At 36.8% G+C, this 16,998-nt stretch overlaps 1 protein-coding gene across 1 annotated transcript in view; it reads right to left on the bottom strand.

Moving 5' to 3' along the window:
- The window catches only part of c4 (complement component 4), a 29,983-nt gene that overhangs the window by 11,650 nt on the left and 1,335 nt on the right, over window positions 1-16,998 (bottom strand). The window contains exons 4-28 of the mRNA XM_058414541.1: window positions 16,888-16,958; window positions 16,701-16,786; window positions 14,281-14,363; window positions 13,832-13,919; window positions 13,633-13,738; window positions 13,039-13,165; window positions 12,805-12,920; window positions 11,432-11,596; window positions 11,128-11,319; window positions 10,289-10,474; window positions 10,014-10,160; window positions 9,145-9,271; window positions 8,986-9,039; window positions 8,643-8,846; window positions 7,746-7,854; window positions 7,349-7,419; window positions 7,128-7,267; window positions 5,802-6,005; window positions 5,649-5,700; window positions 5,476-5,559; window positions 3,174-3,377; window positions 2,515-2,590; window positions 2,249-2,405; window positions 2,060-2,164; window positions 17-185 (exon numbers count right to left, since the gene is read on the bottom strand). Coding sequence (XP_058270524.1) covers window positions 17-185; window positions 2,060-2,164; window positions 2,249-2,405; window positions 2,515-2,590; window positions 3,174-3,377; window positions 5,476-5,559; window positions 5,649-5,700; window positions 5,802-6,005; window positions 7,128-7,267; window positions 7,349-7,419; window positions 7,746-7,854; window positions 8,643-8,846; window positions 8,986-9,039; window positions 9,145-9,271; window positions 10,014-10,160; window positions 10,289-10,474; window positions 11,128-11,319; window positions 11,432-11,596; window positions 12,805-12,920; window positions 13,039-13,165; window positions 13,633-13,738; window positions 13,832-13,919; window positions 14,281-14,363; window positions 16,701-16,786; window positions 16,888-16,958 — 3,123 coding nt within the window. The remainder of the gene's footprint in view (window positions 1-16; window positions 186-2,059; window positions 2,165-2,248; window positions 2,406-2,514; window positions 2,591-3,173; window positions 3,378-5,475; window positions 5,560-5,648; window positions 5,701-5,801; window positions 6,006-7,127; window positions 7,268-7,348; window positions 7,420-7,745; window positions 7,855-8,642; window positions 8,847-8,985; window positions 9,040-9,144; window positions 9,272-10,013; window positions 10,161-10,288; window positions 10,475-11,127; window positions 11,320-11,431; window positions 11,597-12,804; window positions 12,921-13,038; window positions 13,166-13,632; window positions 13,739-13,831; window positions 13,920-14,280; window positions 14,364-16,700; window positions 16,787-16,887; window positions 16,959-16,998) is intronic.

Genomic DNA, 16,998 nt, shown 5'->3' with positions numbered 1-16,998 from the left:
TAATGTGAGCCGTAACTGTTCTCGCACAAGGCCATGTCCATCAGCTTCCTGTGAGTGGGTATTGCATTTGGGCTTTGGTGGTTTTTTATAGACAGAGCGTACGCTGTAATGGCAACAGCATAGGGGTTTCGTTGTGCTTCGTACTTTGAAAGGAGATAAGACCTTGCTTTCATAATAGCCACTCTCTGAAACAGAGCAAGAGAGAGGGAACAAATTTCTTAGGGTTGACACAAGACAAAAAAAAGTTAAGCTGAAATGCTAAAAAGCTAGCATACTGCTTTTATTTTTCTGCTTAACTATCATTGTTATCATTATTATTATTATTATTATTATTATTATTATAGGGTCAGTCAGGGTCAGAAATTAGACTACCATCCTTTTAAAAAACCTTGTTGAGGAGTCTGTAAGTCTATTAGTCTAGAGTCTTAGCATCTTTATGTAATTAATTATTATACTCTTTATTGCCTCATATTCAGTTTCCTTCTCATGCTACACAATATAATTATAGGATGAGTCGCTACCTCAGGAAAATGTAAACAAAAATTTATATAAAATAAGACTACTCTTTCTGCCTTCCTGGAAGACAAAGTTTGCTGTCTGATTTAAAATTAAAAAAAAAAAAAAAAACACGTTGTGGTAAGTTTGCTAACTAACTATCCATCCATCCATTTTCTATACCTGCTTTATTTCTAATTAGGGTCACAGGGATCTGCTGGAGCCTATCCCAGCACACACTGGGCGAAAGGCAGGGGTTGCTAACTAACTAACTAACTAACTGTTAATACTAAAGTTATGGTGCATTCAAATCCTCCTGGGATGTTCGTATTTACGACTAAGGGAATTCGTAATTATGGAGTCAGATGAGTTCAGGTCTCTTCGGTTGGGGGAAGACATAGGTGCTCTTAAATAACTACAAAAAATTAATAAACAAATAAGTGAAAATAATTTTTTTTAAAAAACCCCAAAGTTTCTATGTAAATCTTTTCGAAATGACTAGTGGTGAATGCACCACTAGACTGTTCTCATTGCTAATGCTAACTTAGACTAGCAATGCTGCCACTAGCTAATGCATATAAAGCAGGAAATATAAATTTCACCAGTCAAAAATCTTTACTTTTTTGGTACCGTTTGTGACCTTTAAAAAGTAGCAGCTTTGTGACTTTCACTTAAGCACATTTTTGGTTGGACACTGACTTGTATAGTGTTACTATAATTTCTCAGTAGTCAGTAAGTCTATTTCAAGCACCCAGTAAATGATGGGTAATTGTGAATGAAAGAGAGGGAAGTGGAACAGTAAGATTACAGGGTGAAGAAGTGAAGAAGGTACTGGAGATTAAGTACTTGCGGTCAACAGTCCTGAGTAATGGAGAGTGTGGGAAAGGGGTGAAGAAGTGAGTGCAGGCAGGTTGGAATGGGTGGAGAAAGGTGTCGGGAGTTCTGTGTGATAGAAAAATATCAGTGAGAATCAAGGAGAAGGTGTACAGGACAGTGGTGAGACCGGCCATGCTGTACGGTTTAGAGACAGTGTCACTGAGGAAGAGACATGAGTCAGAGCTGGAGGTAGCAGAGCTGAAGATGTTTTTGGTAGTAACACGGTTGGACAGGATTAGGAACGAGTACATCAGAGGGACAACTCATGTTGGACGTTTGGGGGACAAAGTTAGGGAGGCCAGGTTAAGATGGTTTGGACATGTCCAGAGGAGGGAGAGTGAGTATATTGGTAGGAGAATGTTGGACATGGAGCTGCCAGGCAGGAGGAAAAGAGGAAGGCAAAAGAGGAGGTATATGGATGTAATAAATGAGGATATGAAGCTAGTGGGTGTAAGTGTTGAGGATGCAGAAGATAGGGATAGGTGGAGAGAGATGATTTGCTGTGGAGACTCCTGAAGGGAAAAGCCGGAAGAAGAAGAAGAAGAAGTAAAAGATGGGTAATTGTTTCATTTAAAAGATGATTTAAACATAAAAATTCAGTCAAAAAAAGTTCTAAAAAAAACCCTTTGTTCCATCATGTAAACATCAGCAGTAGATGAACAGGGAATGTGATTTGTTCATGTGTTACCAGTTCTGTGTCTGTCCCAAATTCGTACACAGGCTCAGTGTTATACAAGGATATGAGGACATATGCAGTCAAGGGCACATCATCCGCAGACTTTCCAACTCCACCCTGAGAACACAGATATTAAAAACTCTTGTATCGAATAAAGAATAATATGTTTAGCTATTTTTTAATCCTCTGAGCTGCTTGTACCTTCATTCCTTTGTCATAGAGAGGATTTGGGTCATTCCATGATCCATCAGCTTTCTGTTTGGATATGAGATAGGACACGGCCTCCTTGATGTATGCATCTGTAACGTCGATAATCTCCCGCGATCTTGACAACTCCTTAGCAATGAAGGCAGTCAACCTGAAGAGCCGATCAGAGAAAAGTGTCAGTTCTACACATAATAACACAATGCCATGTATTGTAAATTATTCCTGTCTTACTTTTTAGTTACATTAAAAAAATATATCACCAAATGCTGCTGGGTGTTTTCAGAAAAGCTCCATAGGATCCATCATTTTTCTTGTACGAGAGGACCCGGGTGTAACCTGTCATATAAGCAGCCATTATTTGTGGCATAGGGATGTAACCAAATACAAACAGATATGAAAAGGAGGCGCATGAGTGCTAATTATTTTTCTTCTTCTTCTTTTTTAAAAGCTTGCCAGATTAGAGCCCCACATTTTATTTTATTTTATTTTATTTTATTTTATTTTATTTTATTTCATTTTATTAGTTTTTTTTATTTTTATTTTTTTATTTTTTTTTAACAACATTTGTAATTCTTATCGGATTTAATGGACAGCTTGAGCGCTACCCTAGGGTTTTCTTGATAAGGGCTGAGGTTTGTTAAATGTTTTGTATATGTATTTGGAAAATTCAATAAAAAAAAAATATTAAAACCAAAAAAAATCCCATTAATTTCTTCTTGAGACGATGAAAATCACCACAGCTGAAGTTGAGAAATTGAGCTAGAATTCTTTTCTGCAATTTCTATCACTTGATTTTTTTTCTAGCACTACACTACAGATACTGGTGGCATCACATACACACACACACACTTCACTATAAATAGCTCTAATGATTTATTGAAATTTTTCACTGAAATATTTATCGGTATCGGACACCCACCAGCTTGGATCATGCGTCGAGCCTCCTCTCGTCGCTCTGCTTTCAGTGAGAGCCACTGGTTGGTGGCATCCAAATAGCTCATGGCGTTAATGGCAGGAGACATCGTCACCATGGTCTGTTCTGCACAGCCGGTAGGCAGACTGATCAAGTTGTTCACTCCTTCCAGGTTTAGGCAGTTATCCACTGATTCTCCCATTACACCACCTGGGACACAACAAAACACACACAAAGACAGCTTTCCAACAGCGATGGCATCATTTCTTTATACTGTTATAGTCTATCTATACATTTCTCATGCTTACAGTTTATCAGTTTATCTGTCTGACCGTCTTTCTGTATTATGACCATCAACCCAGCTAAATATGTATCTTTTTCTGAATTGCTTTTCCTACCTGTCCATTTATGTCTGTCCATCTTTCTAAGTGTTTGACAGTCTGTCTTTCTGTCCATCTCTCTACCTCTCAGTGGTTATTTTACTCTTAATCTTTTCATCTCTCCACTTCCCTCTGTCTACCTGTATATCTGTCCATCTTTCTGTCTGTCCACTTACCTCTGCCTGTATATTTGTTTGTTTGTCTGTCTGTGCAATAATCTATTCATCTATCCATCTACTATCCATCTACCATCTGTCTGACATTCGTATTTCTGTCCATCAATCTGTCTGTCTATCCACCTGTTTATATATAACTAACTGTTTATATAATATAACTGTAAATGTTTGTCTGTCTGTGTGTCTATCCACATATTCATCTTTTTTACTGTCTGTCTACATGTTCCTCTTTAGTTACTGTCTGTCAGTCTACATGTTCATCTGCCTGTATGTCTGCTTGTATGCCTGTTTTTCTGCATGTCTACAAGTATGACTGTCTGTCTGTCTGTCTGTCTACATGTTTGTCTGTCTGTCTGTCTGTCTACACATTTGTCTGTCTGTCTGTCTGTCTGTCAACATGTTTGTCTGTGTGTCAACAATTTTTTTCTCTCTGTCTGTCTCTCTATATGTCTGTCTGTCTGTCTCTCTGCATATTTATCTGTCTGTCTCTCTCTCTACATGTTTGTATGTCTGTCTGTCTGCCTGCCTGCCTGCCTGTCTCTGTCTGTCTGTCTGTCTCTCTGCATATTTGTCTGTCTGTCTGTCTGTCTGTCTACATGTTTGTCTGTCTGTCTGTCTGTCTGCCTGTCTACATGTTTGTATGTCTGTCTGTCTACATATTTGTCTGTCTGTCTGTCTACACTTTTGTCTGTCTGTCTCTCTACATGTTTGTCTGTCTGTCTGTCTCTCTACATGTTTGTTTGTCTGTCTGTCTCTCTACTTGTTTGTCTGTCTGTCTGTCTGTCTGTCTCTCTACATGTTTGTCTGTCTGTCTGTCTACATATTTGTCTGTCTGTCTGTCTACACTTTTGTCTGTCTGTCTCTCTACATGTTTGTCTGTCTGTCTGTCTCTCTACATGTTTGTTTGTCTGTCTGTCTCTCTACTTGTTTGTCTGTCTGTCTGTCTGTCTGTCTCTCTACATGTTTGTCTGTCTGTCTGTCTCTCTACATGTTTGTCTCTCTGTCTGTCTCTCTATATGTTTGTCTGTCTGCCTTTCTTCATGTCTGTCTGTCTGTCTGTCTATCTACATGTTTGTGTGTCTGTCTGTCTGTCTACACATTTGTCTGTCTGTCTGTCTACATGTTTGTCTGTCTGTCTGTCTGTCTTTCTCTCTACATGTTTGTCTCTCTATCTGTCTCTCTATATGTCTGTCTGTCTGTCTACATGTTTGTCTGTCTGTCTGTCTGCCTGTCTACATGTTTGTATGTCTGTCTGTCTACATATTTGTCTGTCTGTCTGTCTACACTTTTGTCTGTCTGTCTCTCTACATGTTTGTCTGTCTGTCTGTCTCTCTACATGTTTGTTTGTCTGTCTGTCTCTCTACTTGTTTGTCTGTCTGTCTGTCTGTCTGTCTCTCTACTTGTTTGTCTGTCTGTCTGTCTGTCTGTCTCTCTACATGTTTGTCTGTCTGTCTGTCTCTCTACATGTTTGTCTCTCTGTCTGTCTCTCTATATGTTTGTCTGTCTGCCTTTCTTCATGTCTGTCTGTCTGTCTGTCTGTCTGTCTGTCTATCTACATGTTTGTGTGTCTGTCTGTCTGTCTACATGTTTGTCTGTCTGTCTGTCTGTCTTTCTCTCTACATGTTTGTCTCTCTATCTGTCTCTCTATATGTCTGTCTGTCTGTCTGTCTTTATAGGTAAGTGTTTAGCAGTATACACTGATCAGCAGTAGACACAGCTGTAGGTCTGCATTTGTTTAATACATGGTCTTACCTTTAAAACTCATGTGTGTGCTTGATTCCTGGTCCGGGACCTCATCCTCAGGGGCTGGAATTTCAAATTCCAGCTTATTTTCAGCTGCACACAGTGAGCAATTTATTAACAAAACCTTTCCCATAGCTTTGTGTTACAGAGTTTATCAGCAATGTGCAGTAGTACTGTCTTACTCTTTGAGTCGATGTTGTATTCCTTTTGTATGTAGACGATCTCACCCTCTCCCTGGAAACACAAATGAAAAATAACATTAACTTCTGACATTAAGTTCTGGTGATGAAACATATATCTGAATCTTGTTCATCTGATGAATAGCTTGACAGTACCACAACTTTCAGTTCTTTCTCTATCTTATCGTGGATGTCGAGTGAGGCATAAGCTAGAATGCTGATAGGGATGTTCCCGATGATCAGAGGTACTACTGAGAAATACACGGCCGTGGCAGACTGGGGCTCCACCGTGATCTTCTGCACCACATCTCCTGCCCCTGCAGTGCACAGCCCCGCCTCCCGCTTCATCTTCACTGTGACCTGAGGTAAAGTGACAGGTGATGGACGAATGATTGAACATATTTATTGAAAAAAAAAAAAACCTTGTGAGATTCTAATCTGATGTCCAGACACAGTATGACTAACAACAATACATATTGTGTTATTATATGCTATTTAAGAAATTAGTCATGATTATATAAGTATTAAGTTTGTTATATTTACTCTGAATTAAAATACCAAAAAGTAGTAAAAGTAAGAGAAAATGACTGATTTGAATGTGAAGGTCTGACTCCTCCACCTTTTTACAAATATATTTACATTTTCTTTTTATTATTTATTAAGAAATTGGTAATTAATCAATCAACTAATTAATTGATTAATTAAAAGTTTTAATTAAATAAATTAAAACGAAATAATAAAACTAAATAAAAAGAATATTTTTTTTGTAATTTTCAGAAAAAAACTACAGAAAGGGAACTTTTTAACAAATGAAAATAAAATAAATAAAAGTCTTTTAAATTAAATTTAAATTTGTATTTAATTTCATATTTTATATGTTAATAAACTTTTTGGAAAATGAATTATGGTAACACACACACACTACTATTATTATAAATATTATTATAAATATTAATAAAAATTTACATAGAAATTGATATTGGCTATAAATACATAAATTGGATATAAAAATTTACATAGAAATTATATATATATATATATATATATATATATATATATATATATATATATATAATGGAGAAAGGAGAATGATGATATTGGCTTCTGGCGTCTATTTCTAATATATTGCATAAGTCAGCGGCTACTGCATGAGCTAATGAGACGTGAACTTATGTGTCATTATCATCAAAATGTGTGATTATGGAAAACAATTATGATATAATTTTCATTAAGAGATGAAAAATGGCATTATGCAAAGAAGTCATTTGGAAAAAGCCATTTTGAATCAGTGTTATTAAATAAAAAATGTCAATGTGAAAATGAGTGTGATTGATGAAATATCCTAAAGTAATAATTTCTGTATTATTTAATTATTGACACTCGGATATACAGTGCTGCATTTACTCATTTGGAGTCACCCGGGAATAATTTAAACAGCTGTCTGCATCACATCATTCTACTCGAAGGGTCCGTGATCGTTACCTCTAAACTCTGCTGCATGTAGTTGAACATGACGGCTTTCACCTCGAGCTGCTCGTACCTCTTTACCGAATGTGGCAGTTTAAGCGATATGAAAAAGTTCTGGAAGACCTTCAGTGGCTGTGGGTCTGCTATGCAAAATCCTGAAGGATCAGCAGAAATGTTCAGTTCAATTCAAATTCGGTTCGATGTAATGACTCTGAATTTATAAATGCTGGGGTTACCTTTTGTTGGGGAAATAGCCACAGCTTGAACCTCCCATGTGGTGATGGAGTCAGGAGCAATTGCAGAATGCCTGGAAACGGAAAAAGAAACCATCTGAGGGTAAATTTATTTACTGTGTTTAGAACAGCACTGTTAAATACTTGATACTGATTAAAGGTGTGTATTAAATGTATATAATTTATTAACATGTCATCAACATTATGTTTTTATTAATGCAGTCATTCTAATATGTTAATATTTCACACACACACACACACACACACTTGTTTTGTACTATACACAGGTTAGCTTCATAATCTATCCATATTAGTGGTACATTAAAAATATTATTCAATTCTACAAAACACAGTGATCCATCATGTTTGCATCATTTTAGATCTGATTCATGAGGTGTACCTGATGTTACCCGAGGCGTCCGCTTTTACAATCTCCCACATCCATGACTGAGGAAAGAAACTGCGGAGGTAAACCGAGACTTCATCGAACTCATCCTCTGCAGTTAATGCTTCAAAGAAGGAGAGGAAAGACACCTGAGTGTCCTGAAATAACTCTGTTACCCTCTGTGCGCTCAAGTCCTGCCGGGAAGTTCGTACTTACGAGTTGGAAAGTCGTAATTATGGTGTCAGGTGCGTTCAAGTCACTTGGATTGGAGAAAGAGGGAGGTGGACCTGCTCTTAATTAACTTAAGAAATACAAGGGTTTTTAAAGAATACACCTCTGGTCCTTTTCTCTCCTGCAGGTGCTTTCATCAAATTTACCATTAACTACAGACGTTATAGCCACTGATTCTGATGTTTTCAGACAGAGCAGCCTACAACAAGGTACGTTTCCCACTCGTAATTATGAACTTTCGTCGTAAGTACGATCTTTCTGACACGACTTCATGCTCAGACTTCAGACAGGAAACCAGATGCTGTCTTAAATCTAAGAAGAAAATTCATTTTCAAAATTTCCAACCTGTCCACTTCCTCATGCTCATTTGTAGAGATTACAGAGAACATAAACAGACTGAATGACTTTTTCGTTGTTTGTTTTTATCTCTCTTAGACAAAAGGCCTTCAACTCAATCTGCACAGATGTGAGAAAGGCTCGTGCAAAAGCCCCTGAGTCTGAAGAGTGAATTAAAATGTAATTAACCCCTCACATCAGCAGGCGTGTTTGGACATGTTCTGACCACACAGTGCTTTTAAATGCTCGATTCTGATTGGTCAGAAGATGTTGATTCATTTACTACTGTGGATCAGCAGTTATGACAAGTTCGAGCATCTTTAAAAAAACAAAAAAAAACTGTACTTCTTCCTAAGGTGCTTCTCATTTTGGTCAGTCGGTCCTTCTTCCTCTTAGCCACTCCAGCCTCGCAGCACTTTTTGAAAGCTTCCCTGCAGCTCTTTTGCTGATGCGCTGTGTATTTCAGCCTCATATCACATGACTTTAACGATAGTCCTTTCTTCAGTCCATCTTCACAACACTTCCTGTCGGCATTCTTGTATTTGTTAACTGAATATACCAAAACATGACATTTAAATCATTTCTATTGCAAACAATGTTATGTGTTTATATGCAATGAATATGCAAGCCTACACTTTGATTGACTTTTTCAGTCAATCATAGGCCCAGATGCATTCTGGGAACTTACCCAGTGTGCCGAGGTCTCTCTTGTGTCTGTGACGCTCTTTGTAGCATTTATGCGCTAATCAGAACAGATAAGAAAATGTATTAATACACAATAATGGCCATAGCTGCACAGATTCTGTTTCCCTTCATTAGATCATTGTATTGTAAATGAACTAGCTACCTGCAGTTATAACGTCTGATTCACAGTTACAGAGGAACGTGAGTCCTGCGGATTCCAGGACCGACTTGGAGTTTTCTCCTCCTCCTACAGAGCAGCCCAGATCATACGAGTTCATGTACTCGAACATCTGCAAGAAAGGTGAGAATCTGTGAATTTCATTCTCTAATTCGATTCAGTGGATGATAACGAAATAAAAACTGAATAAAACAAACAAACAACAACAGAAAAGTCACATGACCTTCACATGTAAATCACTTTTTTTTCCCCTAATAGACAACTTAAATGTTTCCTTTCACACACATTTCATGTGTAGTGTTTGCGCATGTGTATTTATTTTTCCTTCTAATTTATTTGTTTACCTTATTCATTTATTTTCTCATGTTATTTATAGGATGTTTCATGTTTGCCTGAATTCACAGGCGTTTCACACCGTATTGCACACAGGATCACACGTTAAAATATAGGTTTTATATTTAATTTTTTTTTTCAATTTTTATTTGTATAGCACAAATAAAATGGTGGACTTACAGGATAAAATAAAATTTACATAAAAATTCTGAATATAAATTGTAATACGTTTCATTTACGTTTATTTATATGCTATATATTTAGAGAAATTTTTAATGTAATAAGACTAGGTATGAACGTTTAAAATAATATTTTTCTTACTGAATAGAGGAGAGAATAGCTGCTGTCCCGTGTTAAAGTAGCTTTGAGGTCACTGTTGATATTAATGTATTAATGCAGCAATTGAAAGTCGCAGTGATTTTGCATAATAAACTTCTGACAGTGAAAGCGTAATAATAGCACGACTACGACAGCGTAATAATATTACGTTAAATTGTTTATTCTATAGGTTAAAACTGTACCTTTTGAGGACTCAGTTTGCCCTTTTTATTGAGGATGTACACAGCTGAATCCACTGCGCTCAGCGCCACCTTGCTGTCTGAATCAGTCCTGACTGACACCTCGAAATGATCTCCAGGTTTCTGGTCACTAAAAGGAACGATTTCGACCTGAAAAATGCAACAACAACAAAGCGAGACAGAACATCAGACTGTATAATTTAATGTTTTGTAAATGCCATAATTGCCATAAGCAAATGTATCTTGATCATAAGTCACACTCTGATGGGATCTGCTACCTTTCCTTTGCACACATCTTTCACATCCACCCACACCGAGTCAGCCACTATATTGCCAGCTCTTGTGTGATAGTAGGCCACCAGGCGGAACGCGGGCACCATATCCACAGAGAAAGGCAGGTTTATGGAGGTCAGATCAGTCCTCTGCACTCTGCTTGCCTTCACCACTCTGCCCTTACTCACAACCTGGACAGAGACAAAACATCAACATCAAGTATCGTGTGCAAGGACAAAAGCAGACATGCTGTTAGATGAAAAGTGTTCATTAAGGGCTTCATTTAATTCGATTTTTGAGATTCAACCTTAGAGTTACATTTAATCTTGTGAATTGTCATCACAGGCATATAGGGCCTATGTACACTGTATTGCCAAAAGTTTTGGGACACCCCTCCAAATCATTCACTTCAGAGGTGGGCTTCGATCCGTGTTGGAACAGGAAGGGGCCATCCATAAACTGTTCCCACAAAGTGCAGAGCATGAAATTGTCCAAAATGTCCTGGTAAGCTGTTTCTTTCACTGGAACTAAGGGGCCGAGCCCAACCCCAACACCTGAATTCAATGATTTGAAGGGGTGTCCCAAAACTTTTGGCAGTACAGTGGACTAGTCCTTATGTTTACTGCCCCCTGCTGTCTGTGAGAGAAATCACTGTTTGTAGTGCTTTTTGCTTCTGATTCCCACCTCCTCTGCTGAACCTACAGTGCATATAACTTCTGGAATACATTTTTCGGGCAAAGTGGTAAAGCTTTTTAAAAGTTACAAACTGCACCTTTAAATCATGAAACCATTTAAAATACCCAGTATAAGGCTTTACATGTTTATAAATTGTGTAACTATTTACCAGGTAATAGATATGTGATGGTCTTTCAGCACTTGTGATGTCCCTGAATATAACTGGCAGGCTTTGTCCAGGGTTGAGGATCTGATGCTGCACCTCCACACTCAGATAGTTGCCTTCATTATTGCTGATCGCTTTGGATGTTATTTTTGTGTCACTGACGATGTCTTGCTCATCTTCTCCCTGTGCTTGCACCTGTCAGAGACGTGAAAAGATCTTGTCCATGCACTGATGTATTCATAGCTCTTGGAGTGTAGCAGAATTTTTTAAAAATAGCAAATGATGCAAGAATTTAATTGAGCATTACCGTTATAGAGATTTGCTTAGCCTGCTGTGGGACTTGGAGTGTGATAACTATGTTTCCACTATCATCCCCAGTACCCTCTTTATTCTGAGTCACTCCATCTATAGTCACAATGGCCTTTATTTTCAAACGAGGGACTCTGGAACCGTCTGGGAAGCTGGTGGTGCCCTACAGCATAGCACAAGAGATGAACAAAGTTGTCAAGGAAATATATGACAGAAATTTGTGAAAGATTTTTTTTTATACCTTTATTATTACATTTACAAGTTCATGTTACTGTTTACCAGTCTTTCTCTTTCTTTCTTGAAGTTAATAATAATAATAAGAAGAAAAGATTTAGCTTTTCACGTTAGCAAGAAACCAAAATGTTCAATGTCCTCTATCCTGAAGACTTTCCCATGTCAGCTACAGCTTTACCTCAGACTTTTACTCAAAATACTGACACTGGAGGCTCCTTCCAAAACTACCAATTACTTCTTTCCTCACAGAAAACGTCATACAACCAGGAATTACACACAGAATCTGCAGTACAGTTGCCTGTAGAGGTTGTTATCGCTAATACTTTAGAATGGACGCATTAATATAAACTTTTAGAGCCAAATTGGTGTCAAAGCTGCTGCTATTGAAGAACCTCCTGACCAATTAGAACTGAGATTTCAACAGTGGTGGGCCGTCAGGGCCAGAAAGGCCTCTGCATTTTAATGTTAAGAGTATTTATCCAATCATATTTCAGCCAGTGGCTGACATCATGTGTTGCCAGGGTGAAAGAAATCTGCCTTAAGGCCTTCAGAATCAATAGTGCAGGCGCCCGTAGCTTAAAATAAGTGGCAATGAAATTGTTACCTTAACCAATCAGATTTTGAGTTGGCGTCACTGGTGCCATCTAGCAGGCATACGATTACGTCAGCAATTTCCCATCCTCTGATTGGATAATTGGAGTAGTCAGAGGCAGTGAACTGCACAAACTATATATATATATATATATATATATATATATATATATATATACAGACATCCTTGTGACTATTCTTTGTGAGGTGTGAAATACTGTAGCCTAATTTCTAATGAGGCTAATTTTTTAGCCTTCCTGAATTTTGATTAATTCAGGAAGGACACCGGTGAAGGCCTAGGTGTGAAATGTACAGCCCGCCACTGGATTTCAACAATTCTCTGGTCTGATATTATCAGATATTATTATTATTATTATTATTATTATTATTATTATTATTATTATTATTATTATTATTATTATCCCATCCATGTAATAATGATATGTTATCTCTCTTCTGTGTATAATACTTTTAAACTTGCTTTATCTCGCTTGTTTACAGTCGCTCTTCTCTCTGATAGCACACAGCCTGGTCCTGAACACATACCAGAATAGAGAAAATGCCCCCAGGAGAAAAATACTCCTTTGTCCTTGACAAATCAATGACATATGGAGAGTTCACAATCTTCACAGAGGAGCTCTCTGTTTCCTGTAGATCTCCACCTGCATGAACATGAGACACACACACACACACACACACACACACACACACAGAGTGCACAGCAAGATTTAAACAGCAGAACAGTATGTATGATTAATCTTCTCACTCTGGGAGACTCACTTGCTTTTTCCAGAACAGTAGCAGCGATGTACAGGTACAGGTTTGTTATGTGCGCTAGGCCCTGATTGGCTGCTGCAGTCTGTAATTCATTAGTCTGGATTGTGATGTCCACATGGCCATTCTCAACCTAAATGACAGCACAGTGCGTAAGTCATTACGGGACACTCCTCCAGATGTGCTGAGTGAAAACAACTGTATACACTGTAATAAAATGTTCTATACTCCTGTGGATTTATGAAATAAAAGACACAATAACTACGTTTATACAAGTAAAGCTTACTTTAAAGGAAATGGAGTTTTAAGGGTTAACATGTTTCAGATATGATTAGCAGAGAAAAAAAAATAAAAGGTGTGTATAATAAGAATATTAAAAACTCTTAAAAAAAACAAAAAAAAAACAACTAATGATGATTATTGTAAATGTATATTAAAGTACAGAAGTAAAAAAAAAAATAGGTAAGTCAATACAACATGTGGCATACAAATTGTTTCCTTAAATTGTTGCATTTGTCCTTAAATTTAAGTTTTCTTAAATTACTACATCCTTTTAGTGAAACTGTAAACCTGTACCATAATGACGAGCATTGTACTCACTTGAATCTGTTTTTCTGTGCCAGGAAGATAAATCTTCTCTCCTTTACTGTCAATCAGTCCAAAACGCACATATGCCACCCCATTGACGCTCTTCCCATAGGTGTATCTGAGAGCATCAACCATCAGCAGTGTGAGTACAGGACACAACTCACTGACCATTCCTTCATTATTTATAAGCACAGCATGGTCAGTAACATACCTGGCTGAGATACTGAATTGAAAATTTTCATTGTTCAGAGAGAGGTATTGTTTTGCTGCCATGATCTTGACCTCAAACGTGGGCAGAACTGAAAACAATGGCAAGAAGCACATATGTGGTGGAATGGTCAGGTGTCCACAAACTTTTAGCCATGTAGTATATAATTAAACTGAAAGCATTCAGCCTTTGTGTGTTCAAATGTAAACTTTGCCACTAGTTTCTTGGTATGTAATAGTTTTTCTCAAAAGTCCTGAAGACGTCTTCAGCCATCACTATAAATCTACAAGCTTTCACTTTTTTTTCTCTCAGTAGACTTTCAAAAGAAATGGAATTTAAAAAACAATGACAACATCCAACAGTCTGGTAATTTCACTCAGTAGCATCAGACATCTACCAAAAGAAACAAATCACCATGAACATCATTAATGAGCTACGTTCTTAACACTTACCATACTCTCGAACCTCAAACTCCACTGAAGTGCTGGACTTTGGATAGTTATGAAAGGAGGCTTTGATTTTCCAGTGGCCTGCTCTGAAACAAAAAAACAATACATTCCAGCTAACTTTTAGCAAAAACAAGTAGTTCTATCTTCTATGAATGATTTCTTATGTACAGTATATGTACAAAGTGTTGTTTTTAACAGTCCTTAAAGCAGGTTTAGCATCTTTTCTTTTCTTTTCTTTTCTTTTCTTTTCTTTTCTTTTCTTTTCTTTTCTTTTCTTTTCTTTTCTTTTCTTTTCTTTTCTTTTCTTTTCTTTTCTTTTCTTTTCTTTTCTTTTCTTTCCTTTTCTTTTCTTTTCTTTTCTTTTCTTTTCTTTTCTTTTCTTTTCTTTTCTTTTCTTTTCTTTTCTTTTCTTTTTTTTAAAATGAGTTTTACTATTGTTTTTTCCCCTCCTAATTGTTAACTTGTTCAAATGTTGAAGTATCAGTACTATAGACAAAAGTGCTATAGAAATAAATATGGTAACACTTTTATATTGAGGCCATATGAACAATGACTTATTCATAATGTTTTGATGTATTTATAAGGCATAATACAAATTGTTTATAGCTTTATCTAAAGGCATTACAGTTTGTATCATTGGTTAAAATGCATTTATAAATTGTTAACCATGCTGCATAATAATACTTATTACTTATAATACATTAAAAATCTCGATTATGTCTTCTCATAAAGCAGTCTGTCTATCTATCTATCTATCTATCTATCTATCTATCTATCTATCTATCTATCTATCTATCTATCTATCTATCTATCTATCTATCTATCTATCTATCTGTCTGTCTGTCTGTCTGTCTGTCTATCTATCTATCTATCTATCTATCTATCTATCTATCTATCTATCTATCTGTCTATCTGTCTGTCTGTCTGTCTGTCTGTCTATCTATCAGTCTGTCTGTCTGTCTGTCTATCTGTCTATCAGTCTGTCTGTCTGTCTGTCTATCAGTCTGTCTGTCTGTCTGTCTGTCTGTCTGTCTGTCTGTCTATCTATCTGTCTGTCTGTCTGTCTGTCTATCTATCAGTCTGTCTGTCTATCTATCTATCTGTCTGTCTGTCTGTCTGTCTGTCTGTCTGTCTATCTATCTGTCTATCTATCTATCTATCTATCTATCTATCTATCTATCTATCTATCTATCTATCTATCTATCTATCTGTCTGTCTGTCTGTCTGTCTGTCTGTCTATCTGTCTGTCTGTCTGTCTGTCTGTCTGTCTGTCTGTCTGTCTGTCTGATAGATAGACAGACAGACAGACAGACAGTCTGTCTGTCTATCTATCTATCTATCTATCTATCTATCTATCTATCTATCTATCTATCTATCTATCTATCTATCTATCTATCTATCTATCTATCTATCTATCTATCTATCTATCTATCTGTCTGTCTGTCTGTCTGTCTGTCTGTCTATCTATATATCTGTCTGTCTGTCTATCTGTCTATCTGTCTATCTATCTATCTGTCTATCTATCTATCTATCTATCTATCTATCTATCTATCTATCTATCTATCTATCTATCTATCTATCTATCTATCTATCTATCTATCTATCTATCTATCTATCTGTCTGTCTGTCTGTCTGTCTGTCTGTCTGTCTGTCTATCTATCAGTCTGTCTGTCTGTCTGTCTGTCTGTCTATCTATCTATCAGTCTGTCTGTCTGTCTGTCTGTCTGTCTGTCTGTCTGTCTGTCTATCAGTCTGTCTGTCTATCTGTCTGTCTGTCTGTCTGTCTGTCTATCTGTCTGTCTGTCTGTCTATCTATCAGTCTGTCTGTCTGTCTATCTATCAGTCTGTCTGTCTGTCTTTCTGTCTATCTATCTATCTGTCTGTCTGTCTGTCTATCTATCTATCTGTCTGTCTGTCTATCTATCTATCTATCTGTCTGTCTGTCTGTCTGTCTGTGTGTCTGTCTGTCTGTCTATCTATCTATCTATCTATCTATCTATCTATCTATCTGTCTGTCTGTCTGTCTGTCTATCTGTCTGTCTGTCTGTCTGTCTGTCTGTCTGTCTGATAGATAGATAGACAGACAGACTGTCTCTGTCTATCTATCTATCTATCTATCTATCTATCTATCTATCTATCTATCTATCTATCTATCTATCTATCTATCTATCTATCTATCTATCTATCTATCTGTCTGTCTGTCTGTCTATCTGTCTATCTATATATCTGTCTGTCTGTCTGTCTGTCTATCTGTCTATCTGTCTATCTATCTATCTATCTATCTATATATATATATATATATATATATATATATATATATATATATATATATATATATATATATATATATATATATATATATATATATATATATGGCAATGTGTATATCAGCCCACTGTTTTAGCCAGATATCTTTTACTTACAATCCCACATCAGGAATAGTGAAAGTCTTCTGCAGGATTTCAGAGCTGTTCAGAATACGATTGGACAACAGCAGGTCTTTGGAGTTCTATGAAGGATTTACAGTCAGATTATGTATTTCATTCTTACACTAGAACTGTAATTCTTATAACCCATTGTGTATGTGAAAACACATAACCGGATACTCACAAATATCTGGACATTAACTGCTTCGCTTACAGGAAGCAAGTAGTTATCTAGAGTAAAGAGTCTGTAGTTCACTGAAGAAAAAAAAAAACATGCAAGAATGATCAATACAAT

This window comes from Hemibagrus wyckioides, linkage group LG17 (assembly GCF_019097595.1).
Source record: "Hemibagrus wyckioides isolate EC202008001 linkage group LG17, SWU_Hwy_1.0, whole genome shotgun sequence".
In the NCBI taxonomy this organism is placed as follows: domain Eukaryota; kingdom Metazoa; phylum Chordata; class Actinopteri; order Siluriformes; family Bagridae; genus Hemibagrus; species Hemibagrus wyckioides.
Note: the sequence above shows the minus strand (reverse complement) of the source record. Positions and strands in the feature narration are given on the sequence as shown.